This window comes from Glycine max, chromosome 2, assembly GCF_000004515.6.
Source record: "Glycine max cultivar Williams 82 chromosome 2, Glycine_max_v4.0, whole genome shotgun sequence".
In the NCBI taxonomy this organism is placed as follows: Eukaryota; Viridiplantae; Streptophyta; class Magnoliopsida; order Fabales; family Fabaceae; genus Glycine; species Glycine max.
This window is the reverse complement of record NC_016089.4, coordinates 44,001,266-44,023,392: the sequence shown is the minus strand read 5'-3', so window position 1 is coordinate 44,023,392 and position 22,127 is coordinate 44,001,266. Positions and strand designations below refer to the sequence as shown.

The window sequence follows — 22,127 nt, the reverse complement described above, 5'->3', positions numbered from 1 at the left end:
AATATTCGCATCTTTGGCTCAACATGGCCATTAGTGATTGTTCAATTGACTATTACTTAATAGCTCTCACTTAATATTCAAAGCTTCAGAAACTTCATCTTTCCAACAAAGCGTATATATATACTATTGTCTTTCATGTCATATACCCCACCAAGAAGGCACGAGAGTTTTCGTTTTCTTTATTTAGTTTTTTTGAGAAGTGAAAGCAATAAATAGTTTTATAACACGCAATTCTAGCTAGTTGGGCGACTTGGTGGTAAATCATGTAATATTTTAACTAATGGTATTTATAAAAAATTGTTATCAAACTGATATCGCATTTATGTGGGGTTGACAAGTTCTAATATGATATTAAATGTCAGAAAAGATAAATTATGTGCTTGGGAGGATTCCCAGATGCTACATGTATATTAATGATGGGTCTTTGGATCTATATATATGTGATTAAAAGTCAAATATGCATATCTAATAAAGCATTCACATGGGCACATATATATATATATATATATATATATATATATATATATATATATATATATATAATATATATATATATATATATATATATATATATATATATATATACTATATATAACTATTAGTCAAGCTGTGTCACAGTAGTTAATCACAGAGGTCTTATCAGTGACAAGGACAGCTCAAAACTTGCATTGTATTAATGTGTTCTCACATGGAATCATCAACTATACAACTTGGTCTGGTATAGTGTATAACCTAATAAAGGACGAGGCTGTTAGTTAAAATGGATCAAATTCCACCATTATATGCTGAAATCTCTAAGAGAAAATAGAATATATACTCATAAGATAAAATGGTTTTATATTATTATTTAATTATAAATTATTATTTATGATAATTGTTGATTTTTATAAAATTATGTTAAAAGTCATAACAATAATAATTTATAATCAAATAAAAGTATAAAATTATTTTATATTATTAATGTATCATTATTAAACTTAATTTCTAATCATGTATGACATATCTTATGATAAGTTTGGTCATGAATTATTAAAATATTTCTTTGATTTATCCATAAAAAAGTGTTAAAATTGGATAGATTGGATAATAACATGGTTCATTAAACATATTAAATGGGATTTGATCCTTGATTGCATCTGAAAAAAGATTTAATTAGAAAAGTAAAATTCATCTAAGTGATCTTTATATTAAGTCTTTGACCATCGATCAAGAGATATTTTATGATGTATCGTGTACAACAAAAAATATCAATTAGATTTGAAAAAAAAAACTAAATTGCTTAAAAATTTAATTTTAGTTAATATAGTTTAACTCTTGAATTACACATGAGATGATGGCCTATTGACACTAAAATAAGGTTTTATATTAATTGAAAAATGTTAAATTTAAGAATTACTTTGTTACTGTATAGCCTTCATATCAATGGAAAGTAATATTTAATATAATTATATGCATTATATACTAATGATATAATCAACGGAAATTGAATCCAGCGGAAGAAGTTAATTTCTTATAACATTGATAAATCATTATTCAAATTCATATTAAAAAAGATACCCATATTTAATGTCAAATCATGTATCAAATAAGAATATCTCGAACAAGATACATATAGGAAACAAAAAAAAATACTAATAATATAATATATTGAAAGTATATGTTAATTTTATATACTAACAAAATTAATTATTTGGTAATACATTATTAGTTCATATTTATAATATTTATACAAAAAAAAATAATTTCCATTTGATAAAAGTTAATTTTACCAATGAAAACAATTCCTACACTCACCTATTAATATGTTTCGTGGACTAAAATCTGGAAAGATTCCTAAGCATCTTAATTACAACCACTCTAGAGAGATAAGATTACCTATTGTCGTTACTTTTCACTTAAAGGATAACTTTTCTAATCATAGAAGTTCCAAATTTCTTTATTTGTCAAAGGATATAACTTTGAGTGTGTTTCGTAAGTACTTTAGTAACTTATAAAGTATTTTGACTAACTTATAAGTTAGTTTTTCTCTCACTCACACATAATACACGAATTTTTTTAAAAAAAAAACTTTTCATGTTCTTTGTTGTTATTATGAAAACACAATATAAAAATGTCGACCAAAACTAATGAAAACTCTGGAGCAAAAAAGTCATTCAAAAGTTTCACAATTTGCCAAGTAACAAGTAACAACCATGATTTTTAACAGGAACAAGATTTGAAAATAAAAGAATGAGACTAATTAAATATCACTCTTCTCCCTGAATCTGAATTAATACGATTGCAGAATCAAGAGAGAAGATGCAAAACAATAATTACAGATAAGTATCTCTCGCAACTCAAGGAAATTTGAGACTCCTGCATTTCCTTCCAACCTCTACTCCCAATCCAATCTAACTCTTATTATTACCCTCCTATTTATACCCTGCCATTTTTCCCACTCTTTTATAAATTAGTTAGGATCTCTAACTAACTAACTGTTAAATACAGCTGTTAACAACTTCAACTGACCCCAACTTGAGCATAACAGCCACCAATGCAATATCAAGTCCTTTTGTGCTGGCTATTATTCCTGCTAATATACACCTTTCTAATTGGGGATCTGCTGCTAAGTGTTACTCACTTAGTAACTAATTATAAGATCTTTTTGAAAAATTTGTTTGTTCATTTTATAAGATTATTTTTTTTTAATTTTTAAATATTTTAATTATTGTTTTTCTTAGATGTTCTTAATTATTCTCTCTTCAAATATTAATGAGAAACAATTAGGTGAAGAGAGAGTTGAGAAAAAAATAGTTTTTAATAATAGTACAAATAATTATAAATTTAATGTGATTAATTAAACTAATTATTTTTCTTTAAGTAACGTAAATTAATTGAAATGATTTTATAATTAAAAGATTGTTATGGCCTGATGATTTTGTATATGTTGCATCAATCTCAACGACAAGAAAGCCTGATTAGCAACCCCAAGTTGACTAGTTACTGAAAGTTACTTTAGATATTATTAGCAACAAAGTTGTACAGCTCTCAACCATGTAGGTAGAGATAAACCCAAGAGATGGAGAATGGAGTTTGCAAGCTCTTACAGAAGTAAAAATAATACTATCATGCAATTAAAGTACTAAAATCTACTTATCTACATAACAAGAACAATAAAACTAACACAAAAATCCTTACTTATCTAACATAGATGTCATGAAAGTATCTCTACACAAATGAAAAGGAACAGAAGTGAAACTTTGTCATAGTTTTGCCGAAAGTCTAATGACATTGCATGGTTGCTATTATATGATTTTGAAACATTTATCCTTGTCTCTTTAAGTTGTTTTGTCTTCCTAATGAACATAATCTAGGGAAAAGTTGCAGAAAGTTCTCCAATTAACTAACTGCCCTTATTTGAACAAGCATACAGAGGTCTGGGCAAGTAACTCCACCCCTAGTCTCTGATATCAATAGAATGAACTCAATGAAGCACCCAACTATAATGAAAGAAAACAAATCCCTCTAGAAGAAAAGAGAAGATCAAACTGAAGTCTTGAATCTGAGTAACCCAGCTGACTAAAGAGTTGAAATTCACACCATATGGGTTAGGTATTAACTCAATATAGAATCATAAGTAAATTAGAAAACAATATTCAAGCCTTCTAGATAATCCTGATTCCTTATATCTCGTTTGTTCAATCCTTGATATAGGTAAATTTTGGACGTTCACTGGAACACACTTTTCGGAATAAGTAGTTAAGAACCACCCAAAATAAAGTAATAAACCATATCCTTTATAAAAGCTCCAACAATTAATTGTGCAACAATGACATCAAGGAAAATTTCAGCAAATATAACACCTAAGATAACTCAGATGACATGAACAAAATATGCCGGTGTTCTTAAATTTTCCATTCCTGCAGAAGACCACGAGAAATATACTGCTAAAGAAAAGGATTCCAGTTTTACATTGTATAATCATGGTATATAGGGTCAGCTGTATGAGATAAAGCATTCCAATTAATCATCTCAAATTCAGCTTGATTTGTTATCTGAAACACTAACAATTAGCAGTGATTGAAAAATCCTTAAAAGTAGAGAAACTCAACAGACATTACATTGGGAAGAAAAAGAATAGCTGTATCAAGACTCAAAAAAATCAATGATTCTTATTTTTAGAATATGAAAATAAATGTATGTAATAACATATGACTTCTAATCAAAAGTAGTGTCATAGTGAGCTCATTACATGGTATGTGAAACTATGAAAAGAAATAAATATCAGTTGGTCATCATCAAATTCAAAATAACATAACGTGTCACTAGAAAGCATCTCACCTACTTTACTTTTACAATAGGCCTAACAACATATGACTTCTAATCAAAAGCAGCGTCATAGTGAGCTCATTACATGGTATGTGAAACTATCAAAAGAAATAAATATCAGTTGGTCATCATCAAATTCAAAATAACATAACGTGTCACTAGAAAGCATCTCACCTACTTTACTTTTACAATAGGCCTAACAACATATGACTTCTAATCAAAAGCAGCGTCATAGTGAGCTCATTACATGGTATGTGAAACTATCAAAAGAAATAAATATCAGTTGGTCATCATCAAATTCAAAATAACATAATGTGTCACTAGAAAGCATCTCACCTACTTTACTTTTACAATAGGCCTCTAGCAATCATTTTACGAAGCTTCTCTGCTTTATCATTCTCATCTTCTTCAAAGAAAGCACAAATCACTATTTCAAAAGTTACAGCATCAGAGATGCGACCATTGTCTTCCATTCTTGATTGCAAGACCAATGCTTCATCAAGCAAGCCCTCTTTACAAAGTTCATTGATCATAACAGCATATCTCCGAACATTTAGACAGGCCTTTAGTCAAAAGATCTTGAAAAAATTCATGGGCATTCATAAGTCTTTCAACTTTGCATAGTCCATCAAGAAGTATAGTGAATGTGTACACATTTGGCCGAATTACCTGGTCTTTCATTTTATTGAACAATGCAACTGCCCTGTAAGATGGCCATTTTTGCATAAAGCATCTATAAGTTATTATAGGTGATTACATCCGGAGGTTGACCTCTATCATGCATCTCATCAATAAGATCCCAAACATAAGAGATTCTCCCTGATTTTCAATAAGAGAACTATAAGTCACTGTATCAGGATGCATTTCTTCAAAGAGATTCAAGGCATCATTCACCCTTTTAGTCTTGCATAATCCATTTTCATAAGTGTATTCAAGGTTATGGTAGTTGGGTGATAACCTCAGTTTGAGAATCTCGCCAAGTAAAGAAAAAGCCAAGTCCATCTGACCAAAGTAGCAGAAACAGTTAATGAGTATGCTCAAAGTGAAAAGGTTTGGCTCAATTCGAGTGAGTTCCATTTGCTTGTAAAGAGAAATATAGTAGTTAACTACAAAAGAATAGAATGGGAATACATGAAACTGAGTGTAAAACCATTATTTTTATTTCCCACATTTGGAGACAATTGTATTTGAGGTACACTTTGATCCTAAATATGGACACATCTCCCATGAAAATTTGAACATTAGTTCACCACGTTGTGGGAGACTAATATCTTATATTAGATTCAATCCCTATTGATAAATAAATTTATTTTATATCATAATGGCAATATATAATTAAGTAATAAATGATATTGTGAGAATTTTATGTTGCAAATACATCTTAGTTAAATTGGTATTTATTTAATTTGTAAATTGTAAAGATAAATATTTATTGTATATAATTAAAATTTGGCCTAAATATATTTTAGGCCTATAATAAATTAACAAATTTTATTTTGGATCCCTAATATAAAATTATGTTGAATCCCTAATAAAATAAACAAATGTTTTCGATCCTTGTTATTTTTTTGCCATTCTAATATATTTATTTTTTTTATCCTTAAAATATATAGATTATTTGTTATTAATTCATATAAAATATTTTTCAAAGGAATAATACAAAATGAAGAAAATATTATAAGGACAAAAATAAAAAATACACAAATTAGAAGAACTAAAAAAAACGAGGATGAATAATAAAAATTTGTTTTATTAAAAATTGAACGCAAAAAAAAAATATTAAGTACTCAACAAAAGTTCATTAATTTATGAGTAACATAAGTTTTAAAATTTATATGAAATGAGTTTTTTTAATATATAAATTATGGTTTGATTATTTGGAATATGGTGAAATTTAACTTGACTATTGTGACCCTATGATTTAAAGATTGTTGAATTACTAATACTATTGAATCATTGTACTCTCTCTGTGTTATTTTATTAAAAAAATTATTTGCACTTATTAAAAAATTATTTAACTTCATTAAATTATATCATTTTTAATTAATTTTTTTTTCTAAACAACTCTTCATTAAAACTTGATGTTAAGCATAAATACCATATCAAATGAAGATTATTTTGAACATAATCTCATTAAATGAAACAAAAATAGTCAAAATTTGTTTATAAAAGAGAAAAAAAAGTTGTTTGTTTTTTTATATAAAAAGAACAGAGGAAGTATATTGACTGGTAAATGAAAAATTGTTGTGGAACAATGAAAGAACTATATTATTTATTCATGGTTGATTGGAAATTTTCTATAAATGAGTTGTTTTTTCTTTTTTGTTTCAAGGGAGGAAACTTGCTATATAACCAATATAACACATTAGGACGGACATAAATCCAAGATAACGGTAAAATGAAAAAGAACCAGACCTTTAACATCCCCAGTAATGAAGATTGAAGATTCTATCTTCATTAAGAAACCCTAACATACATATAACACATTAGCCAAACCAAACATGTTAGAACATGAATGATCAAATGAAATAAAATAATAATAATAATAATAATAATAATAATAATAATAGTCGTAAACTATTCTAGGAACATGTTATAAATTAACCAAGAAAACGTCCTTCACCATGCTAATGAATCTATAGTATCATTGCCCATCTATTTCTTCCACAAGGTTGTAGCTCCCCAATCAATCAGAACAAAAGAACCCTATTCAATGTAATGCAACAGAATAATTTTGAAGCAGCCATTAGGCTCAAGTGAAAAGGTTGGTATTTGCCACATTGAACAGTCTAATGATTCACTATACATAAGCAGGGTTTTCATTGGAATGATGAAGCTACCTGCTACATCGGGTTCTTGATATAAGCAAATGTAAATTGGCATGAATATCAACAATTCTACAAATATTAAAGGAAAATAGAACTCCAACTAGTTCAACAGGCTTTTTACTCCATGTCAAACACAGACACACAATACTAATTATGTAGCAAAGCATCAAAATGTTGTAGATCAAAGATCAAGACTTCCAGCAAAGAGACCACTTGCCCCCAACCAACCACAAATGAGTTCCATTAATTTATGCTCAGTGCAACTTGCATTTGTTCAACAATGGTTAATAAATGTATTTACTTTCAATATTCTCAATTCTAGAAATTTTGAGCTTACAAATTTACAGCTGCAATGTTAGGTTACCCATAAATAAGTACTTGGCCGCAATGCTTACCAAATAATGGATGCGAGTAAGAGGTGTTATTTGAAGGACAAAATTTAGATACAGTTTCTTAATTATTTTTGGTGCTATTCTCCAAACAGAATTGAAATTTCACCTCAATAATCTGCGAAATAAAGGTTTGCATTAAAGACTAGCAAAGCTATTGAGGTGAAAAACTCTAATTCTGATTGGAAAACAACACTTAAGGAATAAGCTTCTGTGTAACAAGAAAATCAAAGGTTTCTTAAAAGTACAACAAAACCACAGAGCAAATAGACAGACTCCAAAGAATACTAAGCTATCCAATAAATACTCTCAAACTATTCTCACCAGCACCTTATTCTTTTTGCCTGCTGATAACAGAAGAACTTTCCCATCCACTATATCCGCAGCCTCAATCCTCTTACCTTCATTATCCACTCTGTTATTATTCAAGTAAAGCCCTCCTTGCTTCAACAACCGACGTGCAGCAGATTTACTCTCGAACAAACCAGAAGAGACCAAAAGATCCACCAACGACAGATTCAAAACCGCATCATAAGCCAGAGAACAACACGGCACATCCTCAGCAATCCCCTCAATAGTTTTCCAGTCCAACTTCGTCTCAGACCCCGGCCTCAATGCCTCAGTGGCCTTAAGAGCCTCAGCCAAACCATCCTCTCCATGAACAAACCGTGTAACTTCCTCGGCAAGCCTCCGCTGGGCGGTGTTAGGCACATAGCCAGGCTTCCCCATCTCCCCCTCCAAGGCAACTATCTCCTCAATGTCCAAAAAGGTAAGGATCTTCAAAAACCTAATAACATCATCATCAGGCACACTAAAAAAATACTGGTAAAACTTGTAAGGAGACAAAAACGTTGGAGACAACCAAATGGCACCATCCTCGGACTTCCCGAACTTTGTGCCATCACTCTTCAAAAGAAGAGGGAATGTCAAACCATAAGCACCTTCCACTTGCAAAATCTTCCTAATCAACTCAGTCCCAGCAGTTATATTACCCCATTGGTCACTCCCCCCAATCTGAACACTAACACCCTCATTCTGAAACAAGTGCAAGAAATCATAACCCTGCAACAGCTGATAAGTGAACTCAGTGTAACTCATTCCTTGTTCTGATTCCAACCTCTTTCTAACACTCTCCTTAGCCATCATTGACCCCACCCTAGCAAACTTACCCACCCTTTTCAAAAAATCCAGCAAACTAAACTCCTTCCACCAATCATAGTTGTTCAGAATCACAACAGAGGAATTAGAATCAGAATTAGAATCAGAATTAGAATTAGGACCGACCAAGTTTGAATCTTGAGCGCGACCCAGAATCTGATGAATGGTGTTCGAGATACCCAATTGGTTCCTCTCCAAGGTTTCGGCGTCAAGTTCGGGTCTTTCGAGGGATTTCCCGGAGGGGTCGCCGACGAGCGCGGTGGCGCCGCCGATGAGCGCGACAGCGCGGTGGCCGCAGCAGCGGAACCAGGAGAGGACGATGAGGCCGAGGAGGTTGCCGAGGTGGAGGGACTCCGCGGTGGGGTCGAAGCCGCAGTAGACCTTGAGGGGTGCCGGTGTCAGGCACGCGCTGCGGAGCGCGTCGCTGGTGATGGACTCAACCAGACCGCGCTCTTCGAGGATTCCGATGACGTTGTAGTTGTTGTTGCGGCGAGGTTGTTGTTGTTGTTGGAGGGTGCTGCAGGTGGTTTTTGTGGTGCATTGAAGAGGGAAAGGAGAAGAAGAAGGTTTGAAGGGACGGAAGAAGCGTTTGGTTGAATGGGTGAAGAGGAGTGTTCTTGTTGGAGCAGAGATAGAGGCCATTGGTTATGTGTGAGAGTGTGGTGTGTGCCTCTACCTTATTACTCTTCGAGGTTGGGGATGGATATGAGGGTGCGTCTCATTCAACACCATTTTATTTTTATTTTTTATTTTATTAATCATTCTATTTTTATTTTTATTTTTTACAAGGGGAAGGAAATTTTATGTTTTATATTGATTAGTAAATTAATAAATTTGTTAATATTTTCATTGGACTTAATTATGCTTTTTAGTCCTCGGCTTTTTAGACTTTCAAATGAGACCTACGTTTTTTATGTTATTCAATTTTTTTAATAAAATACTTTGTTTAGTTTTTTGCCAAAATTTGAAGAGCTAAAAAATGTAAATTTATTTGAGAAGAGAGATTAAAAAGAATTTTTTTTTTTTTATTTAAGAGACTAACAATACAAATTTTTTATTTGAGTGACTTAAAGAATAGAACTCCTGACTATGGAGGTTCAAGAAGATGAGACCTATGCTATCTTAAAAGCTATGAAATGGGTGGAACAGTACCCAAAAAAAAAAATGCTGTTATTTTCGAAATGGATTGCAAAGGTTTGGTGGATCAAGCCTTGGGTGGAAAAAGTAACATGACAAAGTGTGGTATTTTTCTGAACCATATCATGCATATGCTTATTTTACATCTGGGGTTTAGCATTCAGTTTACTAGTAGAAAAATCAACTTTGTAGCTCATTCCCTAGCTCGACATTCAGTAGAGAATCTTAATAATTGTGTGTGCTTTTTTTTTCTAGTTGTATTCAAAATTCTCTACCAACAGAAATGAATTGACTCTCTTTTGTCAAAAAAGAGACTAAAATATAATTAAGTTTTTTCGTTATTAGTCTAAAAATAATGCTTCTAAAAAAAGTTTAGAAATAATGAGAATACCTCCTAATAGTAATTTGGAACATTAATTGAGAAATGAATATACATATAACTTTATAAAATATTATGATGAAAATATTTTAATAGTATTAAATATTAATTTTTTTATTAAAAAATACATTTTAAATTCTTTTAAAAAAATAATTATATATATATATATATATATATATATATATATATATATATATATATATATATATATATCATCTAGTCTTCCAAACTCAAATATAAATAAAAATTCTTAATTTCATGCTAATTAAGAATGTTAGTTAAGTTAATTTAATTTTCTTAATTTGATATAAAAAAACTATTTTTTAAACTAGTTTTCACTATATTTATTGAAGATGCTAATCACATTTAAATTAACTTAAGGGTATCATTTGGAATAATGATATTATTTAGAATTGAATTAGTTGAAATGGAGGAATCCAAGAGCGTTCTCTAATACTTTATTTTGAACATTATTAGATTTTGGTGGTTTTTACTTTTAAATATGGAAACCAACAACTTAGGAACTTATTAAAATCAATCTTTTATTTATTTAGTGACGAATGTCCTCACTTTAGTGACTAAATTTGCACCCTTTTAACATATTTTTTGTAGTGATATTTTCATCTCTACTTCATCTTCTTTACTCTTCTATTGTTCATGTTTTTCAAAGTAAAGATGGAGACTATCAGACATGGAAGGGTATGCTTTGTTTGGAACTATATTAGACATGGAAGGGGTTATGCTTTGTTTGGAACTATGTTCGGGATAACATGAGGTGGATTGTGGGTGGTCTTGATGTTTCATTTTGGGCATGAAGCGTGGTTGTCTTTGGGGATTATTCTTTTCTCAGTCACTCATATTGACCCTCATCTCATGTCATGTCTTTCTCAGTTGTTGAACCTGTTGATCTATATGAAGAAGGGTGGAATATTCAACTCTTGGCCCAATATCTGTTGGAATGGATGTTGGATAAGATTGTCGCTTATCTAGTCCCCAATCAACAGAATAGGAGGGACAAACCTATTTGGGGACCTAGCCCGGATGGGTGTTTCTATGCTAAAACAACTTATATTGTTTTAGCATCCTAGCATCATCACTAGACACATTTTAATTTGAAGAGGCTGTAGGACTAGAAGGGGCCTTAAAGAGTTAAATGCATGTCGTGGGTGGTTCTGCGGAACAAGCTCAAGACCAATGTTCTATTGTTGATGGTTGTGTGGGAGGGTTGCTGAAACATCCATTCATATCTCGGGAGATTGCAACTAAGTGCACCCCATTTGGAATGTTTTGGTGCATGATTATAATGTCCAACTAAACAACTATTTCAACCGTGCATGGTCTTCACTCATGGACCGCAAATAATATGTTTATAGGAAGGAATATGTGGAATATTGTCTTTGGGGTCTCAGTTTGGGCCATTTGGATGGCTAGGAGTCAAGTTATTTTCATTGACCAACAGTGGAATTTTGATCAGGTTGTTAATAGGGCCAAATTTGTTAGCTTTGAGGTTATTCAAGGGATGGGTATTAATGTTTATATACTTGTGTCTCCTTATGAAAGGCATGTTAGATGGGTGTCTCCTCAATCTGGTTGGGTCAAATTTAATGTAGATGACTCAGTTAGAAGGTATGCTCTCCAACTTTAGTTGTGGTGGAGTGCTCAGAGATTCAACTGGCTTCTAGATCTTTGTTTTTTTACATACGTATTGGATCTTGTTCTATGGTAGCAAAGAATTTGGGGTGTTATTCCTACTATGGAGCTTGCTTGGGAAAGAGGGGATAAGTTAGTTCGGATTGAAACTAACTCTCTGGCCATGTCAATTTGATGAGCAAAGTTGTGTTGTAGAGCCACCCTTACTAGGGGTTGATTGTTTATGGGGGAAATTTTGATGAATAAAGAGTGAAATTTCAAGTTATTCCATGTTGTTTGTGAGGCCAACTTAGTGGCAGAGTCATGTAAAAATGTTCTCTGGTATGATTATATTAAGATCCTGTATCCCAAAATAGTAAGGTGACTGTTGTTCCATTTATATATAAAAAAAAGTGCAATTTGTTTTTTAGTAATTTACAATTTTTTTAATTATATTTTATTTTGAATTACAATAATTACTAATAATATTAGAATTAAATTAAATTGCATTAACTATTCTTGTTTTAAATATTCTATTATTTTTCAATTCAAATTAAACCTTATATTATTTTAAATTTTAATTAATTTTATTGTTATAATCATCATATTATTATTTCAAATTTAAATAAAATAAAATTTTATTTTATGTATTAAATTAATTAAATTCATAAAAAATAATATAATAAAATTTAATTTATATAATTAATAACTATATATAAATATCATTTATCTCATATATTTGTAAGATTCAAATACTTATAGTAATTTGTGTTTGCTTAATATTTTCATCATATATTATTAAATAATTATAAAATTATGTATTGTTCACTTCTTGATAGTTTAGACATTAATGAGACTTTTAAACATATTTTATTCTTATTTACATGTTTTTAAAGAAAATTTTTTAAAAAATCACTCATAACTATTTCAAATTAAACACATTTAAATTATAGAATTATTAAATGATGAATTACTAAAAAAATATATATAAATTGTATTAGCATATATAATAATAATTAATTTCTTTAAGTAATTTTTAATGATATAGTCCAACATTTACTTATTCTTTAAATCGTTTTCTTTTTAGTGTAATTTGTTGAAGTGTTACAACTTGATTATATAATTATAAAAATATTTTAGTGCCTATCATAATCTTATCTTATGTTGAATAATATATTATGATATAGTATCGACAGTTTATTCTTATACAAATTATCTTATGAGAATGCCCATAAGAAATTAGATTGGAGCTAATACACACACGAAAACATTCGAAATGTATTATTTTTAGTGGAAATACTTGCAATCTTCAAAGAATAATTATAAAATGAAAACTGCTGTCGAGACTCTTTCTGAGACAGACTTAGTTACGTGTAAGGGAGCGGAGCCCTTGACCCCCCTATTTTATTTTTTTTAATTCTAATTTTATTATATTAAATTAATTATTTTTATTTAAAGACTCTGATTATAAAAATAATAATATTTAAGTATTAACTATCTATTTTATTTCATTTCTTTACAAAATATTTTATTTCCTTACAAAAATAATGACATTTTTTCTTCTTTTTAGACAAATATACTTTTTGTATAAATACTAATTTTATTTTATATTCTTCATCATTAAAATAATTATAATTTTTTCTTTTTTTAAAAAAATATTCAATGTTATTTATTTCCTTTGTTAATATTTTTCTTTTTATAATGTATTATTTTTATTTTAAAGTTTATAAATATTTATATTTGTAACCAAATGACTTTATTATTTTTTTTATATTGATTTGGTTATAACTTATTTGAGCAATTAAATATTATTTATAATTAATATTTGTCTATGAGATAAACTTACACTAAATAAGAAATTAATAAATTTAATTTTAAGACATATTAATAACTATTTTTCTTTTTTATTACTATTTTTTTTATCTCTTATCTCATTGCTTGTCATTATTAACTTCAATCTAATTTTAGCTTTTTAGTGTATGAGTATAATTTTGAATTTGCGAAATTTAAATTCATTATTTAAACTTTGAAAATATAAACTAAATTATTAAGTTATATAAGATATTTGTTGAAATTTATTTTAATAAATTTTGAGATTTTTATAAAATAAATAGTTAATTTATTTTTTATTACAAAACCAAGTTATATTTTGATCCCTAATTTCTTATGGTGAGTCTGTCCTTGTTCTCGGATAGTCTCTTTTCAATACTTGCGGTATGATTAACTGAAAAAATCTGTTAAAGATTAATAATTTTAGTACATCTCACTTATCAATAATTTTATATCCTCTAATTTCAGTTAATAAAAAAATGTTAGAAAAGAAAATATCGAGGAGAGTCCTCTTATAAAATTAACTACTATAACTGCTGGTCGGCAATTATTTAGGAAATCTATTACGTAAAAGTGTATGACATTTCATCATCATTCCGGGTCAAAACCAAATTCTTATTCAAATGTAACAATTTTGACTCCATATTTGTATTTGTATAATAATTAATTAAGAACTGAAAGTATTCAAAGACTTCATAAATACCCACAGTTATAAATTCAGGAAAGAAAAATCAAAAGCTGAAAAGAATTTTTTTTTAGGAAAGCTAAAAAGCATTTATTTCACACGTTTCATTTCTATTCAAGTCAAAACCATAGGTTGCAAAAAATATAGCTTCCCTAAAATTTCCACATTTATTTTAGCACCACCACTGCGGCTTTTAGCTCCTCTCATTCCAACGGTGGCCGGAAAACCCATTTGAGCGGTGCTGCCAGCCAACTTTTCTCCTTTCTCTCACAATCAACTGGGAATTGTTCCCTTTCAATCCCTCTTTTTGGTAAAACCCATATTTCATCGCTTTCTCTATTATTTATGTATCACCTTATTTCATCCCTTTGTGCTTTCATTTTATAAAAAAAGTTGCATTTTTACTTAAAGGGTATGTGTGATTGTCTGGAGTTTCTAGTGCTGCACCTTGATCATGTTTTGCTGCATTTGCTTTGTATTGGTTATTGGTTACTTACTCCTTTGTTGTTCCATTTTATGTTTCTTTGTTGACCTTGTTTGGTTCACTGTTGCGTAATGTTATGTTTTTTCTGTTTGAAACTCAAAACTTTTGACTGGATTTGTAATATTCCTAATTGCAATGTGCTTGTGATCGAGCTCAAGTAAAGTAAATTGATTTTAGGCCTGGTGGAGTTAAGTTGTGTTTGATTTGATACTCCCAGTTACTTGTTGGGACACTTGAGTTCAGCCTAAGTTTGTTTATGTTGTGCTTTGTTTCCAATTATTACATAGCCAGTACCTAGCCTGAGTGGAAGAGGTGGGTTGTGTTGTGTAATCAATGGATAACGTAAAAAACTTTGTTGGATCTTTATGACATGGACAGATGATTTAGACAAGATAAAAAAATGTATATGGTTGAGAAAAAGTGGAAATATCACTTGCTGAGGAAAAGATGATAATCTTGCCAAAGGATGATTTGGCCATGTATTCAAGAAGACCAATAAATTCCCCCAAAAGGAAATGTTTAGTGGATGGAGGATAATCCAATAAATAGAGGAATAGAAAAACCACGGAAAACTATAAAGAGAAACCATTAAAAAAGGCAAAGATCTAAATGACCATGATGAAAAATTAGTTTTTGACAGAACTCAAGGTTGTTTTTTGTCCATATAGTCAGCCTGCCAAGAGGGAAAATCTTTTATTGATGACTTGATATCATTATTGGAGTTGCGTTAAGTTGAGCCTTGATAGCAACACGGACGCAAGCACAGAAGGCACACTCGAGGCACCCCCTGAGGCCCATAGTAGCAGACCCAAAAGAAGCACCAAAAGACCTGTGCACTTGGAGGATTACACATAAGAAACTCAACAATGCTCCAGAAGTTAGTTATAACCAATTTGGAATCTGTTAGCTTGTGTAAGAATGCTATTAGCTGGTGTAGGAATTCTGTTAGCAAATCATGGAATCTGTTATACACAGAATTCATTTCAAATAATGTATATAAATAATACGGCACCAATATCATCCTCTTAGTATAGGAGTTCACCTTGTTCTCAAATACAAGGCCCTCACCTACCTTCAGTTTATAACAAGCCTATGGTGGTTTTAGCTTAACTCAGCTGGCATTTCAAGTTCTATTGTTATCCAGTGATAACAGATATTTGCTTCATGTGCATAATTGTGCAATACTGTGAGTAATAACGTCTTATAACTCTATTATATTGAGGTTCTCTGGATAAGACCAGATAGGAAATGCAATGCAGAAGCATGACTCCCCTGTTGGCTATGTGTCAGACCTGAAAATCCTGTTTATAGTGAAGGTTTCTTCTCTTATCAGCCTTGCTTATAGTAGGAGTTGGTCTTCTGCTTCTTCAAGTGGTATTTGATTCTTCTCATATCAGAGTTTCAGTTTTCTAAAATCTTTTGTACAAATGGATTTATGCATTAAAGTTTTTCAGAGTAGGAAAATGCATTATGAATTGTTTTATGATCTCTAGTATTTGTAAAACTGAATGGTCCATTTGACCAAAGCTACAATTTGCAATCTTTTACAGAGGCAATCTTGTGCATTCATTGTCCCATTTTCATTGAATTCCTTTCATGTTTTCATTGGCTATTTTGACCCTAATTGTAATGTTCTATTATTACTATAGTGATTAGTTTTTTTTTCTTCTTCTTTAATTTTATCCACTGTTTTGTTCGCTCTTAATTGCAACTTTTTTTTTCTCTTCTAAAATGGTTTTCATTCTAAATTTACATTTAATTGCATAATTAGGTCATATACAGTCCAATAACAAATGGTTAGGTCTTCATACTATCAGGTAGCTAATACGGCCCTATAAGGTAAAGGCTTGTCAGTTTCTTATTATATCAGGTCTTATAGTTTCCTCAAATCCTATGTTATCCTATATAATATAATTTCCGGAGCTGTTATATTGTTGTCCAATCAGATCTACATATGTTATAGGTTCCAAATACAATAGTTACAGTAAATAGCTAGAACAATTAGTTAGTTAGTTAGAGAGGATGGAAGGACAGGGATTTGACTTAAATAAAACGGGTAGAAGGGTGTATCAATTGAGAATTGATAATTAGATCCGTCATAGAAAGGGGGAACCTTGGATGAGAGATCTTTCTCCTTGTCTTGTTCATTTTCAATCCAGAAATAAAGTCTTTTTTTTTTCTTCTGTTTTCTTTTTCTGGTTTCATAATGACATACAACTGAACTAATTTTTTGTTACTAGTGCAGGTGTTATGGAGATATCTTTGTTAAAGGTGCTATCTGATGCGATATCCTCATTTTCGCATTTATCATTTTCTGAAAGAATGAAGTCAGAACCTGTATCAAAGTATTACCAAAAGGCAGAGAAGATGCTTAAGTTGTTGAAGCCGATTATTGATACTACTGTTTTTTCTGATTTAGCTTCTAACAAATTGCTTAGTAAGCTATTTGAGGAACTTAGTCTAGCTGTTGATGAGTTGAGGGAGCTTAGTCTGAACTGGCATCCATTATCTAGTAAATTTTACTTTGTGAGTCACATTTTGTCTCTACTCTCTACATTATAATCCAGGGTTTCCCCTCCACCCACTTGGCCACCTTACATGATTTTTTTTTCCTTCATATTTGCATTTTTTTTTTATATTTTTTTCACCACCTATTTACATAATGTTTTGGCCAGCCTTTTGGTCCATTTTCCTTCTTATTGACATAGATGCTTTTCCTATTCATTTAAACAATTTTTTCCTACCAAGCTTCCCATCTATTTGCATGGGTTTTGCCTTCTCACTTGAATGATATTTTGTCTCCCATTTGCATGATTTTTTTTCCCACTAATCCTTTTTTGTACATTTTCATATTTTTTCTGCCTATTTTCCTTGCCCATTTTGTGCTTTCACACTGTTTTGATAATGATGTTATCTATAGGCATAAGAAATGTAAGTATTGAATTATGGCTACATCTATATTTAGTTAATGTTATTTGTGAAGATTTTTTTATGAATATTATCTATATTCTATATTAAGGGTTCTTGGTGAGGTAAAATGATAGTTAAGTTGTGTGTAGCATGATAAATTAAATTAATAATATCTTAAATTTTAGTTTGTAGATATAAATGAAAATGGAACATTTATCTTAGTTGTTAGTATATATAAAATTAGCTGAGCTTATATTGAGCAATGTCTTTATAATTCACTAAGTCAAGCCCTGAACTAATTTTAGTATAAACATATCTTTCTCTATGTTCCTGTGGCTAAGGTGATCATACCTTTTCCTGCTGTTTTGTAAAGAGGAATTCAGTTTTGTAGCCAAGTATTTGTGTAGTTTTTCATTTTCTGCCTCCCTCAGTCACTTTTCTCTCATCTTTGTTGTTCTTCTGCTTGTCTTTTTTCATAACATTACTTCATGTTCTTTCACCCTGCTTAATCAAAGCTTTTCTTTGTACTAATAGTTCACCCAAGTTCTACTTTTTGTCGACTATATAGCTTTAAGTCATTAACCTTGTACACCTTGGTGAGATGAGAGGTGCTGAGGTTAGAACTGAACAGTTTTCTAGTATATTTGCTTGACTTGGATTTCCATCTGGTATAGATGTATGTTATGTACTAGTTGTCTTTTCAAGCCTGCTTGCTTATCATAGATGTCATTTGGCTCAATTATTTGATGTTAAGTATGTGTTGGTTCTCACTCTTTACTCTTAATCACTAGGTTATTCAAGTTGATCCCTTAATATCAACAATTCAGGATTTGGGACTCAGCATTTTACAACAGCTGAAGGCTTCACCTCAAAGTCTCCTTGATAATTTACGAGATGAAGCATCATCAACCATTAAAAAAGCTATTATGGAACAACTGGAAGGTGTAGGGCCCAGTACAGAGGTCCTGGAAAACATCGCCGAGAATCTGGGTCTAAGGTCTAATCAAGAGGCCCTGATAGAGGCTGTAGCCCTTGATAAGTTGAAGGAGAATGCTGAACAACTTGAAAATGCTGTAGAAGTTGAATTTATTGATCAAATGATCTCAGTTGTAAATCGTATGCATGAGCATCTTGTTATGCTTAAGCAAGCTCAGAGCTCTATCCCGGTGTTAGTACCTGCTGATTTTTGCTGTCCTCTCTCTTTAGAATTGATGATGGATCCAGTCATTGTGGCATCAGGGCAAACATATGAGCGGGCTTTCATCAAGAACTGGATTGATCTTGGACTTACTGTTTGTCCCAAGACACGTCAGACTCTGGTTCACACCAATCTAATACCTAACTACACTGTCAAGGCACTAATTGCTAACTGGTGTGAATCAAATGATGTGAAGCTCGTTGATCCCATGAAGTCCAAAAGCTTAAATCAGTCATCTCCTTTTCATGGGTCTATGGAGTCTGGTTTGATCAAGGATTTGCCTGAAATCCACCAAGAACGAACATCAACATTGCATTCCTCTTCAACTCCAAGTGGTTCCTTAAATGGCATGGTTAATGAGCAGCATGTGAATCTTGAAAGAATATCATCCACAGGTTCGGATGACGAGTCTGCCAGCTCAGATGAAGGGAGTGTGGATTCAGTTGACCAATCATTAATGTCACCATCTACAAGGGAATCCTCCAATGCCTTAAGCTCAGAACAATCTCAAACTGATGTTAGAACTACTTCTCATAACAATACTCCTCTGCTATCAACCAGTTCAGTCCACAGTCAAGATGCTTCTGGAGAATTGAATTCAGGGCCAGATGCTGTTGCCATGCCAACTCGTCATAGAGAACCTGAGTTTTCACCCCAATTGGCGGTGCCAAGGTCTCGAAGCCAAACTTTATGGCAAAGGTCATCTGAGTGGCTTGTTCCTAGGGTAGTGTCTAATCCTATCGAAACAAGAGCTGATCTTTCTGCTGCTGAAACCCAGGTTCGGAAATTATTGGAGCAGTTAAAGAGCGATTCTGTTGATTCTAAGAGAGAGGCAACAGCAGAACTCCGCCTTCTTGCTAAGGAAAATATGGATAACCGAATTGTGATCTCAAATTGTGGAGCCATTAGCTTAATAGTTGATTTACTGCAATCAACCGATACTAGGATCCAGGAAAATTCTGTTACAACACTCCTTAACTTATCAATCAATGATAACAACAAAGCTGCTATTGCAAATTCTGGTGCAATTGAACCTTTGATTCATGTCCTTCAGACAGGGAGTCCAGAAGCCAAGGAGAATTCAGCTGCCACTCTTTTCAGCCTATCAGTTACTGAGGAAAACAAGATCAGGATAGGCAGGTCTGGGGCAATTCGACCACTGGTCGATTTATTAGGGAACGGAACGCCTAGAGGGAAGAAAGATGCTGCCACTGCTTTGTTTAACTTGTCATTATTTCATGAAAACAAGGATCGAATTGTGCAAGCCGGTGCTGTGAAAAACCTTGTAGAGTTAATGGACCCGGCAGCCGGAATGGTTGATAAGGCAGTGGCTGTTCTAGCAAATCTTGCTACGATACCAGAAGGGAAAACAGCAATTGGTCAGCAAGGTGGCATTCCTGTTTTGGTTGAAGTTATCGAGTTGGGTTCTGCGAGAGGAAAGGAGAATGCAGCAGCGGCTCTTCTACATCTATGCTCAGACAATCACAGATACTTAAACATGGTGCTCCAAGAAGGAGCTGTACCCCCTTTAGTAGCATTGTCACAATCAGGCACCCCAAGGGCCAAAGAAAAGGTATGGGGTTCTTCATGGTTTCATAATTTAGTTTCCTTTTTACTATATATATATTTTTTCTTGTTACAAAAAAGAAGTGATGAAATTGTTTTTCAATTTAGGCCTTGGCTCTCCTTAATCAATTTAGAAGCCAAAGACATGGGAGCGCTGGGAGAGCTTGATCTTGATTTTCCAACCTTGTGAGCCTTCCAAAGGTTTTGAATCAACTTACAAAATATGTAAGATTTATACATTGCATTGTGCACATAATATGCGTAAAGTTTTTATTTTTTTTATTTTTTTATTGTTTACACATGCTTGTAAAGGGGGAGAATATGTATGGAGGAGGAGAATTGATTGTGTCCTCATGTGACACACCTCTCTGTGATGTGAAGAAAAATTATGCATGCAAGTGTAACTTTTGTTTCTGAGCTAAGGCAAAATGTTAGTGGACAATAACTAGTATTTGGTGATGTATTAACTGGCCCTTTCAATACGATAGGGATCTGGATATTGTCTTCATCCTTAGATGATAGTATGTAGCAAGCATTTGAAGAAGAAATTATTAAGTGTTAACAGTTAAAAGTGGCATAAGAGTTGCATTTCTCATTAAGCTAATGAAGTTTGTACGTCTTTGTCGGTTCATCTAAACGCAACTTATTTCATCCTTGAAGATATAAGGTATCATTACTGCCAGGTTTTATGTTACGGTTCAGAACTGAAAATTTTAAATTTGTATTGGTGTTATTTTCGCACATACGCCACGCAGCACTCATTAATAGCATAGATACCAGAATGACTAATGGTTTGTGTGTTTGGTAACACACTTTATAAGCTAAAGATTTTGCTTACACTTCCTAATGAAATCCACTTTTCACATAGACCGTATTGTTAGCGCACCTATTCAGATGAGTTATAAAAAGTGAGAAACTGATTATATTTTAATTTAATTTTTTGCGTTCTGTTCAAAAATAGAATTTGTACTCCATACAAGAATGCAAGATAAAAATAGCTTAAAGCAATTATTCCTCATCCAAACCAAACCAGCTGAAATGCGAAGAAATGTTTCAATATGCTAAGTAATTTTGTGCAAATGAACTTGTTGAAGAATGGTAGCTAACTTGATGTAGTGATACTATTAAACAATTCATTGCAATTCTTCAAATAAAGCTAGTCACCTGTGTTTATATATATATATGACAATTAAGTAATTGCAATGAGGACGAGGCTTGCATTGCTTCATAAAGATCAGAGAACATTGCTATCATCAGAGATTATGTCTTGCATGCATTGTGGAAGGGTATGCATGAAACTCCGTCTAAAATATAGTCTAACGTGAATGAAGGCTGAACGAAGCCAAAATGTTGTGATAGATTTGTCAAGATTTTCAAAGCCTATAATTTAGTTTTCTTTTTAAGGGAAAGCCTATAATGTAGTTGGTGTGGTATGTATGTACATATATACATATAAGTTGTTGGTTCTAGAGGTATTAGATTTAGTTTTCTTAAGTAAGATTTTATATTTAAGTTTTATAGAGAGAAAAAAACATAATTGGAAGGAGAGAATTTCAGTAAAAGTGACCAATCAATTTTTAAATTAGCCATCAACAAAGTTGATAAATATATATCTCGTAACAATAA

General features: G+C 31.8%; 2 protein-coding genes across 5 annotated transcripts; one reads left to right on the top strand and one right to left on the bottom strand.

Annotated features, from left to right (window-relative positions):
* Positions 1 to 7,560: 7,560 nt before the first annotated feature.
* On the bottom strand, positions 7,561 to 9,415 carry LOC100813016 (tyrosine--tRNA ligase, chloroplastic/mitochondrial). The gene has a single exon (XM_003519237.5). It carries the CDS (start codon positions 9,323 to 9,325, stop codon positions 7,835 to 7,837), a length of 1,491 nt encoding a protein of 496 aa, XP_003519285.1. The 5' UTR covers positions 9,326 to 9,415; the 3' UTR covers positions 7,561 to 7,834.
* Positions 9,416 to 14,383: 4,968 nt separating this feature from the next.
* Positions 14,384 to 21,072, top strand: LOC100777715 (U-box domain-containing protein 4). Of its 4 annotated transcripts, XR_001385593.3 has the most exons (6): positions 14,440 to 14,653; positions 16,050 to 16,201; positions 17,073 to 17,353; positions 18,529 to 20,508; positions 20,610 to 20,726; positions 20,814 to 21,072. XR_001385593.3 is itself a non-coding variant. In XM_006575377.4 (5 exons), exons 2-5 carry the CDS (start codon positions 16,081 to 16,083, stop codon positions 20,667 to 20,669), a joined length of 2,442 nt encoding a protein of 813 aa, XP_006575440.1. In that variant the 5' UTR covers positions 14,440 to 14,653; positions 16,050 to 16,080; the 3' UTR covers positions 20,670 to 21,072. The 4 variants fall into 4 exon arrangements, 3 of the variants coding, with proteins under 3 accessions (XP_006575442.1, XP_006575440.1, XP_006575441.1); XM_006575377.4 differs by having other exon boundaries at positions 20,610 to 21,072; XM_006575379.4 differs by lacking the exon at positions 16,050 to 16,201 and having other exon boundaries at positions 14,384 to 14,653; positions 17,068 to 17,353; positions 20,610 to 21,072.
* Positions 21,073 to 22,127: the final 1,055 nt, after the last annotated feature.